Raw genomic sequence first — 19,253 nt, forward strand, 5'->3', positions numbered from 1 at the left:
AACAGAATTAGAAGAGATATGCCAAGGACTGAAGGGAAATAAACCAAGACAAAATACACACTTATTGGAATTAAGTCTCCCACAGAAATAGAGAAGGGGGGACACAGTCCAGGAGAAAAATATGTTGTTACTCAAAGGAAGGTAAAGATACTGGTCAGAAACCTTAACTGAATACCCAGAAAGTCCCAACACAAGAAAAAAAAAAAAAAAAAGGGCAATATTTATCTCATAAATAACAGTTCTGTCTGTTGGTTTTGCTTGCTTAAGTAATAAAGAAAATTTAAAATCTGTTTGTTTTCTAGATATGAACATTTCTATAATCGGTGGTATTTTCCCATTTATTCACAGGCAGCAAATGCAGTACATTCAACCAGACAAGAGCAAAAAAAAAGTTTAAGAATGTCATTTCATTGTATTTTCAGGTTACAAGRTTTGTAAAAGTTTTAAAAAACACATAGCCACGGTTTTAACACTGGAAGAATAAAAATTGTCCATTTTGACAAATGCCCCAACATCACACCCCCTAGTTTTCTTTAATCCCAAAGTAAATACTGCCATTCCAACTTTCAACCATTTAATAAAATGCATATATATATATATATATACACACATACATATATATATATACACATACAAATTTAAAATTACCTGATTTAAGACACAAATGCGTAATTACAAAAGGTTGCTTATTTTGGAGGATATCTGGGAAGAAACTTCTCCCATAGACTTCGTTGTTATTTTGGGAGCTTTCTATTCCAGTTCTCAAAGACATGATAAATATATTTGTTATTTACATCTAAACATCATCATAGACAAAAACAGAGGAGAAAAAACAAAGAACAGAAGAAAGGACTGTCTTACTTCATGACATATGCTTTTAAAAGACACAGCAATTCTTACAGCTTTTCCTGATTTACATTAACTCTTGAAATAATTGCCAAGCACGATCCTGCTGCTGCCAACAGAATCAAACAGGCTGGAGGATCAAGCTCTTAATTACATTAACAAAGAGGTTAATTTATATAATAGAAACTTACAATGAAACAGTACAAAATATCTTAATTCACAAAAAAAACCTGTTTGAAAGGAATAATTACAATTCAAGAAATGCTCTATTTAGACTGGTATCACTTCAGTAAATACCACATTCCAAGCAGTAAAATATCCTGCTGTGTGTTTAATATTCATTGAATTATTGCAATCATCTTTATYAGTAAGGAGTTGGCTGCCTTTTAGCCACCCTTACAAAGAGGTCCTGGTGTTCTCCCAGCCCAAGCTGGAAATCAATTTGCCCTTTCTGTTAAGGTGCCACTGAGGTAAAGACACCACAATTTTACAATGGTGTCCTTGTGAATAAATGGATAAAATAGCCTGTCCAGGACACACAGAGCATGGAAAGGCTGCTTTTGCCAGCCAAATGTGTTTGGAATCCTCTAGATCTGATCTGCATAGCCAAGGAGACCGAGYATTCAACTCAGTGTAGAATGGGTAGTGGGTTTCCTCTCACAGAAGTCGGTGGAACACACCTGACTAAAATCTAACWCTGGTGACAGAGCACAGCACCTTGTTTTCCTTGGAGCACCCTTGCATGCCTTCAGACAGAGCAAGCAGCAAAAAGATAGTGAACTGCTTCACTAAATACACTTTGAGATGCACCTTTGGGCAGGGGGTGAGGGGCAGAGCAGAGGGTAGGGCTCAGACCTTTAAAACCAGCCAACAAGAAATAATTGAGTCGAAACCAGGAAAAATTTCCTGGTTTAAATTTTTTAAGCTCCCGCTAAATGATAATACTGCATACGAGACTTTAAAGGTGCTTCCTTAATTCATATAATATTAAATTATGCCTAGATAATAGAATTGAAGTACTTCAACTGTTCATAATAAACACATTAGCTTATTTATTCAGCATGAATAATGACAGACTCAGTGTTAAAGGTAATACAATCATCCTGCACAATGAGGAAATAAGACCATGGCTCTTTAAACTTGTGCTGTCAGAAAAAGGATAAAAAGGATTTTTGAAAAGACTGAGTTGTACAATCACAACAGTGAACAAGATAAAAGCTAATTAGATGACTGCCTGCATTTCCATTTGCTAGAATCAGTACAGACAACGTTAGTAGTTACTTATTTGCTTTCATGACAAGCAGTCTATGCCTTAGCACACTCATYTGTGATTAGTCTGGACCCTAGCATTACTAGAAGAGAAGCAAGACCAGCTGCTGCTCTGCCCCTAAATACAGGAGTCAATCAAGAAAACACCACAAGCCAAAATTCCTGAGTGCTTCCCCTTACACATTCTGAATTTCATTCACAAATCTCACTGGCCAGAAGTGTTACTGTTAAAAATGAACTGTCCATGCAAAAAATGAGGTTTAAGGATCAGTAAAGAATCTCTACTGAAATCCTTTATAAATATACAGTACTTCAGCCCAGTACATCCATTAACTGGCCACAGGGCTTTCCAGAAACAGCTCACTTCAGCAGGAAAGGCCAGAGTTTCCTCCCCAGTGCTACTGGCCATGAGCTGCAAACATCAGCGCAGACAGAGAGCAATACACCCCTTCCACATTAGGATTTCACCCTTAGTTTGGTAAGGAACCAGATAAGGCTGCATCACAAAAAAACTTAGACTAATGCGACAGCCTTGGTGGAAATCCTAATCCTTATTTCAGGTACAAGGGGGGTTTTGTTGTATTTTGGTTTACAGCTAAAGCACGGAACATTTTGCCACACCCACTTCAGCTAAAACCACCAATGTCCCCCTTCCAGCCAGGATATGTTTGCTCCATGAAAACACGACACAGAGCAGAGGGAATTGCTTAGAATTGCGTGCTGCCCGACTGTGATTTGTCATCGGACACGTCACAGTTTTTCAAGTTTTTAACGCTCTCCTCTGCCACTGGGTCCTCRATAGGGATTTCAACGTCACTTTTCCTCGAGCCATTGTCTTTGTGCCTTGAGGAAAGATACCTCTCACTTTTCTCCACGTAGCCATTGGTTTTAGCCCGGGGGGGCTCCCTCTGGCTGCAGCACAGCTGAGAGTCACAAGCTTTTGAGATGCAGGGCGAGCTGCACAGTAGCTGCGAGGCCTTGGGGTCAACGTACTCRGGCTGGATGGTCACAGAATGGACTCCTGCCTCGTGGAAAACCTTCCGGATTTTGTAAGCAGCATCCTGGTAATCAGAAGGGGTTTGGCACTTGATATGAAGAGTGGCAATGTTCTTTCCGCTTGCAAGCTCCCAAACGTGCACCTCATGAAGGCTGCTGACCCCTGGCACACGAGCCAGTCTGTCAGCTGGAAGACACAAGAGAAAGGTATGAGAGGYTTTGTGCACTGGTTAATTATCAGCTGTCTCATTAGGCATCCTATCCAAAAGCAGAGRTGTCCAAACTATTTTAAAGAAACACACTTCTAAAATATGTCTACACCCAGCTGCCTTCAGTTCAGYCTCCAGGTGACTGCATGAACTCTTCCTTTAGGATTCACCTGTSCCTCAGTCACCCTAATGCCAATTTACCAGCTATTTATAGAAGAAACATTACAGGATCACTTCCTCCATCAAGAACCCCCATCTTCTGGTTTCTTTAAGCTCTGAGCATGATGGAAKTCTAGAAATACCCAGTGCTACTCCACTAGTAACTAAAGTGAACAGCACCTAATAGCTACAAAATTGACCAACCTTAATGGAAATTTCTAAGATGTTTTGGAGGCAGCCACTGCAGGGCTGGAAAATATGGCAATTCAATGTGGTTTCTTTCACAAATAACCCACACAATGCATTAATAGCTCAAGACCTGCTATGTTTGATGTATTGTTGGGGTACCRCATTCTCAAAATGCATGCTTCAACTAATCCAGAGAGATTTGAGTCATGTTGCTAGGACACAGGCATGTGACTATTTCTCACAGTTCTTAAGAATTTAGAGCTATTATRAGTAAATAATCCAAACATGTCATTCCACAAATAACACACGCATTGAAATAYATAATTAAAAATTAACAGCATTTCAACAACAAATGTGACTTACTCAGTAGTTGCATATTGACACCTTTGGGGACCATCTGCAACAAAATAGTTGAGGTCTCCTTTATAAGTGGGAATGCAGAAGACAGGATGATGAGCACCATAACTATTGTCAGGCTTGGATCGATGTAGCACTGCCAATTACACGGAGCATCCCCCAGAGGACGGACATAGAAGATTGTAGCAGTAACTACCACCACCACAGATCCAAGTGCATCTCCCATAACATGCAAAAGAACACCTGAAACAAATGGCATGATTTCCATTAGTGGGGTGGGTTTGGGGATTTTTGCTTTGTTTTGGATGTTTTTCTGGCGGGACGTAATGCTGTATTTTTCAAGTATGTTCTACTTGACATGTATTCCAGCCATTAGAGTCAAAACCAAAGTTTTCAGTAGCACCTTTTGGAAAGAAAACAGCAAGGGAAATACTGACTCTGAAGCACTGCTGTTTAGTGGGATGCATTATTAAGCATGTAGGGTACACTAACACTGCCGTCCAACTGCAATGCCATGGCAACACAAAATGTGTTGGCTTAAATGCATGAAGATTATTAAGAGAGCCTGGCACGTTAAATCTAAATTAAAAACTGATGACTAAACCTATCCATACTACCCTGGAAGCTGAGAGCCACAGACCGCCCCCAGTAACAGTCACCCACCCCCAGCAGTTTGTACGATGCTCCAGAAATCTGGAAATTTGCCTAAGTGAAACCTAAGTTGGCTCTAAATACCCTCGGACTCCAATTTTGGATCAAGCTTGATTACCAGTCTTATTAAACCTAGTCCCTACAAAAATCAGAATCTGGCTCTAGAGTCAGTCACATGGTTTAGTGCCTGGACTACTCTAAATTGAGAGGAATGCTGTGTAACGCTTTTTACATTTTATAAAGATGGTTTTGCACAAAAGGTAAAAACACAAAACAGGTTTTTAGAGCAAATTTTTACTGCTCTTTAAACTGCAATGACCAAAACAGTCTTTCTGCTACAGAGTTACAATACTCCAAGAAGACCCTTTTTCTTCTTTTTACTACTTTACATAAACATCCCTCTTTCCATCCCTGCTCAAACACACTCCAGTTTTGTTCATTTTTACTGTTCAGACTCAGATGTTATTCCAACCCATGCCCAAATTCAGAGCATCTCTCTATATATGAAGTAGATTTCTTTGTCAAATCTTTTTATTTGTGGGCTGTTAGAGAAGAAAATGAACCGTCTCCTTTTAACAATCCTATCACATACACTTTCAATTGCTTCACTGCCATTTAATCCCTTCCTCTGGGTTAGAGAAGCTCTAAAAGGCTCCCCCAAAACTCATTAACAACACAGCAAAGAGTTTTGGTGATGCTAGCTACAGGATTAGCCTAGAACTGTGCCCAGGGTGCTGTTTCTTGCCAGCTCTGTACACGCACCTTGGTCTGTGTGAGAAATGAAGGTCACAACCTCTGGATCTCCTCCAAATCACTTGGGTCAGATAAGAAAGTACAAGCTCCTGGYGAGTCCAGCTCTTTCTGCTGGAGTCAGGTATGTTCTGCCCCATTTGGCAGGCTACCATGGGGTTTTACTCCTCCTAAACACTGTTGCAGTGTTTCCTTTTCATTTACAAGTAATCCTGATTCAGCACGGGCTATCAGCTGTTGCACTAACAAGAGGGACAGGCAGGATGCAATTGCATTGCCCAGGCAACCAACGAGAGAGCACAGCTTAGAAAGAACAGGAAAATGTTTCAGAAAGCCTTCTTTAGAATTCAGAAAAAAAGTACGTATGTCAGAATTTTGATGAATTAGTAATTGAGAATACAGAATTTRAAAAAAAATGCTTATTTTACATTCTTAATGTCATTAATATGTACWTCTTGGTAATGCATCACAGAATTAGGACCCAGACAGAAGTGAAACCATTTTCCTATCAAATCCCAAAAACTGTGATTACAAGCTGAAAGTGAAAATGAATTTTTACCAAATGAAATCAGTATGGTGAGACCATAGGTAGAAGTTTCCAACAGCTTGCATCAGAAAGTCTAACCAAACCACTCTGCATATGCTCAAGAAGTGAAAGGAATAATTTCACACTACAGTARCTAATCTTGCCAGGCAGAATTTATGGATTCCTGTTTCTACCAGTTTTAAAAATCAAAGAAGCCATTCCTCTGCCAATCCATTTTGTCCACCCGTGTTTATTTCAGGGAGGCTTCAATTCCACAACAAAAGAATTTTTTGCCAACTTTAAAGGAAAAATACACATTGAATCAGAATTTTAAAGACACGGGTCTTTAGACTACAGAAGCAAGGAATATTTATAAAGGCCRTAAAAAYAGATTTTGCAAAGGTRCCATACTAAAGYAGCACTTTAAAAAAAAWYYTTTTAAAAATCAAAGATGACGAGTACCTTAAAAAATTGCAACAAAACTCCTTATCCTTCAGACATTTTTTGAAAGCTTCCAACATCTTTATACCTGAGCATTGTGGTTCAGGCAAGCAAGGCCTTCTCTAAAGTGATTGGYTCCTTACTCTTCTCTCCTCCATCCCTGAGGGTGACAGTTTGCTTATCCTGCTCCAATCATCTTACCACTATAATGCCATTGTATCCAGTGACATCAGCTTTTAGGCATTCAGGGAAGCATTGTGGCTCTAGAACCTGGTTTGATCTTCCAAAGCATCTTCCCTTACAGATGCATCTGTGTAGCTCTCAAAAGCTTTTTGGAAGACAGATAGACACACACACACACACAAAACCCCAATAAACCCAGGCCTGTGGCCTGACTGCCAGATCAAACTCTAAAGCTGCACTCTTGCAATGCAAACTTCTACAGACTTGGAGGAATATAACATGCTGATAGATGACCATAAGAAGCCTGAAACTACTGATCCGATTCATGTTTCTGACAGTTCTTTCCTTGGGTACAAACTCAATATTTCATCCTCAAAGATATCTGCTTTAGGCTCTGCTCAGAGCAGGTACCTCAACGTGTATGCATGGAAACACCTACACAGACAGGGAGAGACACATGGGTAATTTATTCCTAGGAGCAGCTGTACTGTTTCACTCCACAGGTTCCCAGAAACCTGCCAAATTACAATGTAGGAAGGGCTGATCCTGTCAGACTCTCACAGCGTTGGGCTCACAGTTCAAAGGCCTGGAAAAATATCACATTAAAGCACCAATTTCAGAACTTTTTCCTTATGTTGGCAACAAAACATTATCAGTCTTGTGATTTAGAAGGATTTCTGTTTTCTGCCCAAAAGCATTTTAAAGATGAAAATTCAACTACTACCTGAATGATACTCAAATATGCACCTCATAGCTACCTGTAAAGCCTCATACCTTCTTGTAAAGCCTCTAATGGCTTGAGCTTAGTGCAATAGGGTTTGCATCCTTTCCAAATGTKCAGCTGTGCTCTTCTAAAGAGTAAAAACCAAAATGTGAGTATACTCAGAGCCAAATCAGCTTGACACTACTTCATGCAACCAAAACCTTTCTGTTAGAGATAACGGAGTCCAATTACATAGAAGTGTCCTGGACTTTTGCTCCCTTTCTCACTCATATTTGTGTGTGTGTATAAGCTAATCTGAAATGGAACCCATAAAGTGTTTGAAGTTAATATAACATTAGCAGTAGACTCCTATGTCATACCTCTGATGTTCAAGGCTTCAGACTTTTTCTCTTTTTTCTTCTGAGACCCCTCTTCAGGGCATTTTTGGTCATTTGGTGAATCACCTGCATTCAAAGAAGAAACGCTGTGTTGTGTATAAGTTCTACAAACAGAAAAAACATCAACCTTCTCAAAACCAACTTATTTCAAAGATGACAAGAAGAAAACAAAAAAACACGGCAAAACATTCCCCACGCAGCTCCCTGAGCAACGCCTCCTTCCCCCCATCACGAGAGGACACCCAGCAGCCAGGGGTAAAGTACAAGGTGAAAGAGGCGGCAGGTGTCTGAGTGAGCTTAGTGAAACCCCCGGGGCCCACGGGTGGCCTTGGGGCTCTGAAAGAGCTCCGAGGATCGGGCCAACAGCTCGGCGGATCCCGAGGGAAAACCAGGGGGAGACGGGGCGTGGGGAAGGATGCGGAAGGTTTAGAGGGATGCTGAAGGGAGGGAGGGGTGGGGAGAGACGCGGGACACCAGGGGAAGGCGAAGCGCAGCCGAAAGGCACCTGCTTCATCCGCCTCGCCGTTCGGGGTGCCACCGGGCACATCCCGCAGCGCGGCGGCGGCGGGCGGAGCGGCGGACGGGCGGCGGCGGCGGCAGCAAGCGCCCCAGTCCTGGAAGACGAGCAGCCCCACCACGTTGACGGCGAGGCCGAGGGTGCCGACGATGAGCACCAGCTGGGCGTCGTCTATGGGCTCGGGCCGGGCCAGGCGGAGCACGGAGTCCACCAGGATGGTGAAGCAGAGGGCGGTGAGGAACACGGCGTTGCTGAGCGCTCCCACCGCCTCGGCGCGGCTGTAGCCGTAGGTGGCGCGGGGACCGCGGCTGCTGCGCCGGGCGATGCGCCCCGTGGAGAGCCCCACGCAGAGGGAGATGAGGTCCGAGAGCATGTTGAAGGAGTCGGACACCAGCGCGATGGAGTTGCCCAGGTAGCCGGACACCAGCTCGGCCACGAAGAAGCCGACGGTGAGCACCAGCATGAAGATGAGGCGGCACGTCTTGCCCGAGTACCGCCCCATGGCGGCCGAGCGCTGGGGCTGGGGCCGGGAGCGCTCCGCGATAGCGCCGGAGCAGCGCCGCCGCCCGCCCGCAATAAGTGCGGCCCGCCCGGCCCGGCCCGCAGCGCCCCGCCCGAGGGCACCGCCCCGCCCGCCCCGCCCCGGGCACCGAGAGCCGCGGGGGGACAGCGGATCCGCCAAACGAGCGATAAACACAGGACAGCTGCGCTCGGGGCCGGCTGGAGGAGAGCCCTCCGGACAGGCAGAGCTGCTACCAGCGCTGTCCTGCCTGCGCTCCTGCCTCCCCGAGACCSTCAAGTTCCAGCCACCGATCCGATGATTACGGTCCTTTGGTGCTTTATTGGCGGYGTAAGTGCCAAACCAAAGGACAGAGTGCCATCTACTGTGCTGAGCCAGCTCTTTTCCAGCCACCAGCCTTTAAAGAGGTGTGTCAAAAAGCCGAGCGCATCCTGGGCTGCGTCCAAAGCAGCGTGGCCGGAAGGTTGAAGGTGATTCTCCTCTACTCTGCTCTGGTGAGACCCCAGCTGCAGTGCTGCCTCCAGCTCTGGTGCCCCCAATATAAAAAGGACATGGAGCTGCTGGAAGAGGCCACAAAGTTTGACAGGAGCACCTCACCTGTGAACACAGGCTGAGAATTGTTGGGGCAGTTCATCCTGGAGAAGAGGAGATGGTGGAGAGACCCTCATATCCGAAGGGACACTGCAAGGAAGCCAGGGAGGGACTCTTCATCRCTTTATTGATGGRACAAGGAGTAATGGCTGCAAACTTGAAGAGGGGAAATACAGGCTAGGTATTAGGAAGAAATTCTTTACTGTGAAGGTGGTAAGACGCTGGCACAGGTTGCCCAGAGGAGCTGTGGGTGCCCCATCCCTGGCARTTTTCAAAACCAGGTTTGATGKGGCTCAGGCCAACCTGGGCTMATGGGAGRYRTCCCTGGCCATGGCAGGAGTTGGAAYTAGAGGATCTTTAACATCCATTCSAACYAYTRACRTTTTATGATTCTGTAAAAGAGTACCTTAGTGTACACCAATCTATCACTATCCTACAAGAAAAATAATTTAATGCATTTTTTAAACTACAGGACAGTCTACAAGAGCCAGGATTAGGGAGTAAACCTCTATCTTGTATTTGTAGAAATTTTTTTGTTGTTGCTGTCATTCTGACAGTTCTTGGGAAAATGACAGCCCTGCTTGCAAATGGAAGAAGGACAGAGCTGGACTACTAATACCTCATTTCAAATTGATGGGAATAACTAGAGGAGTTACTGTGAAATCAAGTCACCCTATCTATGAGGTTCTCAATATCAGAATTGGGCCCAAAAATCATAAATAAAACACGTAAGACAAAATTATGTCCTTAAAATGTTACTCTGTGAGAGTTTGGAACATCTCAGTCATGCCAGAGGCAATCCAGTACTGAGGTACAACTCACWCTGAAGTGCCACATCACACATTTCACCACGCTTGACAAAGCACCCATTGCTGGGTTTTAAACCAGAAAGACCAAGGAACACTATCTTGTCCCACCTACCTAAGGCAGTGTTCTCTACAACCAGAAATTCCTTAAGGAATTTCCTCTTTGTTCTAAATCTGAAGAAATTTCATTGTTACTGCTGTTGCTGCCAGGAATTAATTCACAACTCCCAATTAACCAGAGACTGCAATATGCAAATTAAYAAATGTATAAAAATACATGGATTTAAATGAACGTTACCATAAAAACCAAAAAAATCAAGGGAGAGGATGGAGTAACTTACATCAATACACATTTCAGCTCTAGAATTACAACTACCAGATAGGATAAGAGATTTTTAATGGCTGTGGCAAAGCAAAAGCAGTGTGACATAGGTAGAACAAAAGGAAGTTAAATAGATACAAATTTTAAAATTACTATGAAGACTSTATCTCCTTAAGTGTAATTAGTGATAGAAAATTCTGCCTCTGGCACTTTGCTTACAATCAAAAAAAAGACAGCTCTCTGAAGCTAATTGCACCTGCATTGAACTAAAAAGAATTTCCAGTGACTTTTCTTTTAAGAAAACGTATAATGCAGTAGCTGAAACATCATTAATCCGCCTGTGCAAAATATACATCAATTGTCTTTGGGAAAAAAAAAGAAGTCTCATAGACCTGAACTCACTTCAAAACATAAAAATATCACAGTTATTTTGAATAAATAGTGTTAAAAACATAGTTTTACAGCAAACAAGGCTGTGACTAAGTCCTCTGACATAGAGCACAATCACAGCTTACTCCCTGAAGGTGTCAGAAAGTGTTTGTGCTGAGAGCCTCAGCTCTGACACTGTGTCTGCTGATCCACTGATTATTCCTTCTGCCAAGCTCACGCATCTCAGCCTGCTTGTCACGATACAGCCACTCACTGACACAGGAACAGAGCAGTGTCTGCTGGGTCACACCACAGATCTGTGTCTGAGCTGTTTCCAGTTCCCATCTACACATTTTGGAGATGAGGGAACCAAACCTTCACAGCCTTCAAAACACAGGCCAGCCACAGATACAGAGGAACAGCCAAAGTCCTGGCTGTCTCCTTTACTCCTTTTCCTGTATGGGCTCACCTTTGATTCGCTTTTCTGTTCTGCACATTCAGCACACATTTTTATGGAACTGATCATTCACTCCTGTGTTCTGTTTCTCACCCTCTGTCATAGTTTAAGCCCAGCTGGCAACTCAGTGCCACACAGCAGCTTGCTCACTCTCCCCTCTCCCCAGGGAGGAGAATCAGAGAAAGAACTAAAAAACTTAATGGGCTGAGATAAGAACAGTTGAATAATTGAAACAAAGTAAAAACAAACAAACACCCACAAAAACCAAAACTAAAACAAACTAAAGAAACAAGTGATGTACAACACAGTTGCTCACCACMCTCTGACCAATACCCAGCTCATCCCTCAGCAGTGATCAGTGGCTCCTGGCCAACTCCCCTGAGTTTATGTTCTGAACACGGCTCTCTGTGGTGTGGAATATCCCTTTGGCCAGCTCAGGTCCTGCCTATCCTGGCTGTGCTCCCTCTCAGCTTCTTGTGCAGCTCCTTGCTGACAGAGCATGGGACACGGAAAACTCCTTGATTTAGGGTAAACACTACTAAAAAACAACTAAAACATCAGTGTGTTATCAACTTTGTTCTCATACCGAATCCAAAGTGCAGTGCTGTACCAGTTTCTACGAAGAAAATTAACTATCCCAGCCAAAACCAGGACATCTGACCAACTCATCATCCATGCAAGGGCCTTTCCCCTTCCTCTATGGCTACTCAGAAGCCTCTCAGAAATCAAGCTTTTGCTCTTTCTTTTATTCATCCAAGCCTCCCTGTCCCTCTTCATCCAGGGCCCACAAAGACGAGACAAACAACTCTTGAAACTGCCATGTGAACAAAGCTACGCTAATCATTTTCATCCAATAAGTTATTACTTTCAATAACAAGAAAAATTAATTCAGGTCAATCTTCAGAACAATGTGTGTGTTATTCCTGCAGCTTTTGTACCTTCATTTCCTTCCACATAGTCCAAACAAAAGGCACAATCCTGCACAGAGGAGTTACTGACCCCTTTATCAGTGTTTTCACTCAGGCTCTTCCCCTTGCTGGGCGCTGCCATTCTGCCTGCACCAACCCACCTGCACTGTCAGAACATTTGGTATCAAATCCTTCTAGGAAGGAACCGTGTTTATGGTTGCTTTGCAGTGTGCTTGGCATCCTTGTGTGTTTTGTACTGACTGCAGACATTCAGCAGTAAAATGTTATGGTTTTCCTTATTTATCCAATCCTGAGATTGGTCTGAACAAGCTACGTGCTATTAAACAGAACAAGCAACCTAAATATCCCAGGCTTTCTGTTTCTGACTATGCTTAGTTGGAACAAGTTCTTAGGAGGTTCAGAAAGGGCTGTCCAGCATCTTACCTTTCTGAATTATTTGCCAACTTTAGATTCAGCTACAGTCCTGCTAGAAAAGCTGYAGTTTCCTCATCCTAATCAGGAGCAGAAATTAGAAAAATTCTTCAGAACTCCTAAAATTATTACAAACAAAAAACTTTCTTTCTGAATTCCAAAGATGCAAAGCACTCCTATAAGCTTCAAGATCTCTGCGTACCACGCTTTCAAAGTACTCAACCTCCCAGTTTTTAACACTGAGCCATTGGCAGCCAAGAGGCTGTCCTCACATGTGGCAATAAGGGTAACTCAGGTAACAGYAAAAGCAGACTAAGTATATATTATACTTTCTCCCAATACCCTTTCATCCTTCAAGTATTTTCAGCCCAAGTGAATTTCCAAGCTAAATATCTGTATTTAGTAGCCCTCAAGGGATTTTTCTTTCATGCCCTAGTCCAGCCTCTCATTCACCAGTGTAGATTTCAGTGTTAACTGGAAACAAGCTCCACACATCACTCTAACAGTGTGAAAAACCATAGCACAGTTTAATTTGGAACCCTCCTGCCATTGGCAGAGACATGGGAAGTTTGCTCAGAGCCCCATCTRAGCTGGACAGGAACACTTCCAGGGATGGGTCATCCACCAACTCTCTGAAAAATGTTCTCCAGTACCTCACCAACTTCAAAGCACAGAATTTTTTTTTCCTGTTATCTAACCTAAACCTACCTTCTGCCAGTTTAAAGCCATTGCCCTTGTCCTGTTACTACTTGCCCTTGTAAAAACTGCATCTCCTATTCTCTTGTGGGCCCCTTTAGATAATGAAATGCTTTAGGGTTTCCCTGGRACCTTCTCTTCCCCAGGCTGAGCAGCCTCAACTGTCTCAGCCTGTCRCCTCTTTCTCCTTGTTTTGATCCTGGGTCCTGCTAGCTTCATCTAATATATTCTTATTCTTGTTTCAGAGGACAGGACAARCATTCAATGGCTACTGACCCTCCCTATGCCATGTTTAGTTTTGCAGACCTGTGCCACATCCTCCTTAAGTTACTGATTTTTAAGGTGACAGGTAAAAATCTACTTAGCTCCTTCCAGAGAATCATAATCAGCCCTTGAAAATAGGACATCTCTATGATTTTGAGATATGACAAGAATAACAGCAGTAATGATGGTAATTGTCTTCTGTTGAATGAAAACAACATCATGCATAGCCTCATGCTGCTGTAGAATTTGGATAGTGAAAAGAACCATGAAAATAAGAAACCATTAGCATTGCCATTACCATTAACAGAGATCTCTCTTCATCCTGCTTATCAAAGTCAGAGATTACTTTTTAACCCATCATAAAAATTATTGACAAATAATCATCAGGAATGCACTGGAAGAAACTAGAGAATGAAAGAAGCCAACGCCCACACGTTGCTGTACGTAATAGAGGAGTTATGTCTCTTAAAGGCTTTTGGGAGGAAAATACTATGTACTAAAAAGCCGATGCTGATCCTGGGCTCATGACATTTAAAGGCAGAATCCCTAAATGCAATGTCTGAAATGCAATGGGTGGCTRTGAGAAAGCCTTTAAGCTTCATTTCTCGAAGACCTGGTGACAGCCTTGACCGAGAAGCTCGTTTCTCTAAATTAGGAATGATGAACCAAATTCACAGGGAAACAAAATAGAAACCATGTGGYTGGCTTCTGCCACAGACAAATTCGACCACAAAATGAATCACAAAATAAACACCAGCCAACAGAGCTAGCTGTGGAAGCTGGTTTTGGTTTGTCCCTCATTACTTGCTCATTTTATTTGCATCRCCCTCTCACACCTGCAAGAGGAAGATGGGGTTTCTTGGCGTTGACTGAAAGCTGGAAATAGCTGGGAAATCAGCAGGTCTGCTTCAGTGCAGGGAGCAGAAGCCTAGACTAGCAAGACTTCAGTAGGCTGAGGGAAAGCTTTATCAGTGTCCTCGCAGAGTACAGAGGTGAATGTTCCTGGATTTTTAATCTCAGCTGTGACACTCCTGAAACCGTCCTGGGGAGAAACCCTGTGCTGGTGGTTGRCCTGAGAACATATTTTTCTATGCTCTCCTAAATTTCACTTGAATATGTGGGTAAATCAGTGTGAAACGATGAGCCTGTAAGATAATTTAATTCCTAGACTGGAATGCCTTATTTTTGTCATATTTTTTTCCCATTTTAAGATAGTTGTCCAGTATTTTTGTTACAAATCACCTTTCCCTGCACTTAATACCCAGCATAAAGAAACTTTTTGCATGCATTGGGATATAACAATTCAGAGTCTCTGTGCTAGCACCTGGATAAAGCTTCCTGAAATATTTCAAATACTTGATAATTTACTTTTTTTAAAAGGTGTTGTTCTGTTATGCTTCTAATATAAATGTATGTGTGTGTCTATTTATATCTGCATATGTCCTTTCCAGGTGGCACAGCATGTCACAAAGGACATGAAGAGGAGAAAGCCAGTCACTGTTTTCACCACCGTAAATTGCATTGAGTCCTACTGTAAAAGGTTCATTTTCTACAGCAACAGCATTTCCAGACTGAAATTGATACCAGACTTATGCCTGTGTCAAACTCTCTGCAGAACATCCAAATAAAACAATTGCAGTTAACGTATAAAACCTGTTAGCCTTAAAAAACCCCATTGTATTGAAACCGTTTATGACTTTGAACTCAGTTATCTTACAGTCCTTTTATTTCCTTACARCTCACCACAGATACTGTGATGTAACTCAGACAGTCTGTCCATGCCCTCACTATGAAATTGGTTCAAGGTTGAGAGTGAATGCAGRTACCCAAAGTTCAGCAGCACTGGCACTGTTGGAATCTAGGTTCAGAGAGTTTAATCTCACCTTTAAGCTGTTGCATAAACCATCCAGGGATGCTTCGCTTGCTTTACTCAGAGACACAGCTTTTTCATTCTGTATTTTCCATTTTGGGCAAAACATTTGCTTTTACTCACTTTGATACAATTTTTTTCTCAATGAAAACTAATCCTCAGATTGTCTTCTGAAGTTTCTTTGAAGAGCATTCAAAATTCTGAAGAAAATTTAGAGAAGCATGTGGCTAAATTAAGTTTCACAGCCTCTTGTCTTTTTAAAGACATTTTATTAAAGGTTCACTGAATATAAATCAACACAGATCTGGTTACATTTGCAGTGGCTGCTCAGAAAAGCTTTGGGAAAAAATGGTGAGGATTATTTGCCACTCTATTAAACTAAAGAAGCTCTTTAGAAAAATATGTGTTCAGCCTTAGGCATTTGACAAACACTTAAAATGRYTTTGAGAGTGTCCCTTGGCCTTTTYMTTCCATTTGAGAAGACAAYATCCASCAATGGTGTAGAAAKCAAAGCCATGAGATCTRAAWATTTRTAGTAGGCTTTGCTTACCTCCATGCCAACACCTCTGGGATTTCTGGAAATAAATGCATAAGGCATACATCCCTTCATATATGAATTTATGCATAATGTTTGGGAGATGGATGCCACAGTGCACTGCCCAGGCAGCGTAAATCCTGAGGATGAGGATGCACTGTGTGAAAGAAGCAGCAGCTTTTGATAAACTCTGGTATATAATTCTAATTATCTGTACAAATGCAGCCAGGGGATGAATTGGCATGAGGAGTTTACTGAAGGCTTGGTGCTTTCAGGGAAAAAYAAAATCAGTTTCTTGAAGATGTACTGGAAAGAGAGACAGCACAGAGTGGTGCTGATTTTGAGGAAATGCTTTTAGGCTTTCCAGATGTGAAAAGCTCAGTAAGCCACAGGTTTGTTGTTCCAGGTGTTACACTCAGGGTTCTTTCTGATTCCTCATAAAGGTCTCTGAGTCATCATCATCAAAGTCTGACATACTTTGAGCAGTGCATGTGGGAGAGAAACCTATTCCAACCAGAGAACTTACTTTTCTCTTCTTAAATGTGGGTGAATTAAGTGATCATGAAATTCTTCAGACTGAAAACCTAMGAAACTGAAATCCTCTGTTCTGGAACTCAAATTCTCTGAACATTTTTGGCACCTGCAATATAAACTGTTGCCACTGTTGAATCAGACAGCACTTCTATGAACAAAATTGCTTTTTGATACCTGCACATTTTAGCTAACCAGGTCTCCACTGGGAAGGTTTGTGGCATTAAGATACAGATTAAGCAACAATTTATTCTCTTATTTTGGCCYATAAAAGTTCTCACTTTCCCTGGGTTCAGTACGTTTGCAACAACAGATGTGCAAATTTTGCTCAGAATATTACAGCCACAAAGTCTTCCCAAGCCAGTTAAGGTGAGTGCCTCTCTTCATTCACGTCTGCCCCCAAATCTCCCCTACTTACAAAGCCTGGGAAAGAGATATGCCTCACAATGCCTCAGAAKAAACAAACTGAGTAGGTCCAGAAGGAGAAAAAAAGGTATATTTTCTGGTTTTGTGGCTGCTAGCTTACATACATACAATGCTAGCTCTTAGCTTCAGCTGTTGATGCTCTCTGAAATAGGAGAATCAAGATGTGATGCCACACCAAAAGCTCACACACATCCCTGCTAAATTGCACAAACAGGGACACTGAAACCAAACCATTTGGCTGTAACACAGAACGTGTTTTATTTAATGACCTGTGAGCTGTGCAAAGACCATGAGGTCTCTCATGAGAAGATGAGAGCTGTTTCTCCCAGTCTCAGACATTTTATGGRTGGCTCAGAGTCAGGTGAGTTGGGCTGGGTGACATCTTCATTTCCTACTTCCCCCCCCCCAACCCTGCACAGATCACACAACGACAGAACAAATGTTTTGTCCAGGTTARATCTTTATTTGTTTTCTCAAGACAAACAGGAAAGAATTATTATGATCAGACTAATGTGGTGCTTTTCAAGCTGTGGTCCCTCCCACAGTTTAAAACTGTATAAATTAGTGGAGACAATAACACTGACCTACATGGACAAGAGTAATTGGGTCTCTGCGTGTAGTAAAGGAAGCTTTGTGTTTTTATAACTGCTTATAAAAGGCATGACYAGTATTAAAATTGTCTGGTATTTATTATGAGAGCATGATGTTTATTTTCATCTGCTTGCCGCTTTGCCATGCTCTTCATCTTTGTGCTAAAGCTTTCTGTGGGAGATACAAAAACTCAAAAGTATCAGAAAACTCTGGCTGAAAGTGTCATTTCCARCATCAACAGCAAGAAAAGTCTTTTGTGAATCTCAACTTCTGCAAGAAAATTCTGTGGGAAGCTTTAATATTTCTATGTTTTAACAAGGATTTTCCAGATTTGAAGTCAAAGCACTAACTATTCTGTGATTACCTTTGCTATGGATTGCCCAGCTGGCTCAAGCTTCTCTACACAGCATTTCCTTCAGAGAGTGYAGAAATATTTTTATACTGTTCAGGTATAAAACAGTGTGTGTTCAGGGCCAGCATCAACAGAAAGAACTGGGGAAATTCTCCCTGTTCTCTTGCTGATCTCTCCTCTCAGTCCTGTCATGGCATGGGGAACTGCACTTGTCTGGATCAAGTGCAAGGATGGACCTGGATGACACAGAGACCTTAATTCAACTTGGTGGGAAGAGACAGGGGCTTACAGGTGGCAGAGGGGACAGGCAGGAGTTTGAACAACTGAGAGAGAGAGGGAGGCAAAGGGGAATGGCAGATGATGAAGACTTAGGGAATAGGACACAGAACAAAAGGGTAGCAAAAGTGAAAAGGTGAGATTCACAGAAAAGTGAAGTGTAAGGGATTGAAGAATAAGGAGTGAGGCAAAAAAAAAGCAGAGGGAAAAAAATCAAAGGCAAATAAAAATGAAAGGGAAAGAATACATTCATACTCCCTCAGCAAGAACATTTGTACTAAGATGAGAACCTGGGGAGTGGAGGTTGCAATGAGTTAAAAGAGGAGTAAAAATGGAGAATAAGGGAAAAGGATGGAGAGCTGAGCTGRCCCTGCAAACACCTCACTCAGCCTCCACTGGGCTTGTTACAGACACAGCAGCATCCAGGAAACACTCCAGCTCATTTTCCATCCCTGATGCAGCAGAGGAACGAGATGAGCTGTGGGCTGTGGTGGTTAATTGTGGCACTAATACCCACGGAGAAATTGGCTGCAGTGGATTCAGATGCTCTGCTGCCCTCAGCACACACAGTACAGCACCAGAGGATGGACCTGCTCTCCCAATTTTTGCCTTGTTTTTTTCAGAGTGGTGCAATCAGGAGAAGAGGGGATGGCTTAAATCCATTCCCTACGTGGGGAACAGAGATATGAAGGCCATTGTCCCCCTTCCCTAGAAAGCCCAAGAGTAGAGGGCTACTCTACAAGTCTTAACTTTCCAGCAAACCATCACTGATGTCAGGACACTGCCCAGGTGTCTCCCAAAGTGCTTCCTGCGGGCAGCACCAACAGCACTCGGAGACCATGTCCATCTGCTTGAATTTCTGTCAGTGATGTTGACACACTATAAAATTCACCCTGCCTTCCAGCTCCAGGAAAGAACAGATTTTCCTCATATAAAGGATGACAAGAGGCAGAGTGATGGAATACCTCTTTTTTCGTATTTTTTAATAYATCCTTAACATATATGTAAAGCATGCAAGTACACTTTTCAGAATACAGTTATCTGGGCAATAACATTTCTTTTGAAAGAAATGTAATAAAAATCCCACTCAAACTGAATATAGAGAGGATTTGA

General features: G+C 42.5%; 1 protein-coding gene across 1 annotated transcript; it reads right to left on the reverse strand.

The window, feature by feature from the left end:
* Nucleotides 1–218: 218 nt before the first annotated feature.
* On the reverse strand, nucleotides 219–8,757 carry SLC30A10 (solute carrier family 30 member 10). Its single transcript, XM_057387488.1, has 4 exons — nucleotides 8,183–8,757; nucleotides 7,660–7,743; nucleotides 4,032–4,268; nucleotides 219–3,298 (listed from the first exon to the last, which is right to left on the reverse strand). Exons 1-4 carry the CDS (start codon nucleotides 8,694–8,696, stop codon nucleotides 2,823–2,825), a joined length of 1,311 nt encoding a protein of 436 aa, XP_057243471.1. The 5' UTR covers nucleotides 8,697–8,757; the 3' UTR covers nucleotides 219–2,822.
* Between the last annotated feature and the right edge of the window lie 10,496 nt (nucleotides 8,758–19,253).

This window comes from Malurus melanocephalus, unplaced genomic scaffold, assembly GCF_030028575.1.
Source record: "Malurus melanocephalus ecotype Western Australia unplaced genomic scaffold, MMel_1.1 scaffold_1226, whole genome shotgun sequence".
NCBI lineage: Eukaryota > Metazoa > Chordata > Aves > Passeriformes > Maluridae > Malurus > Malurus melanocephalus.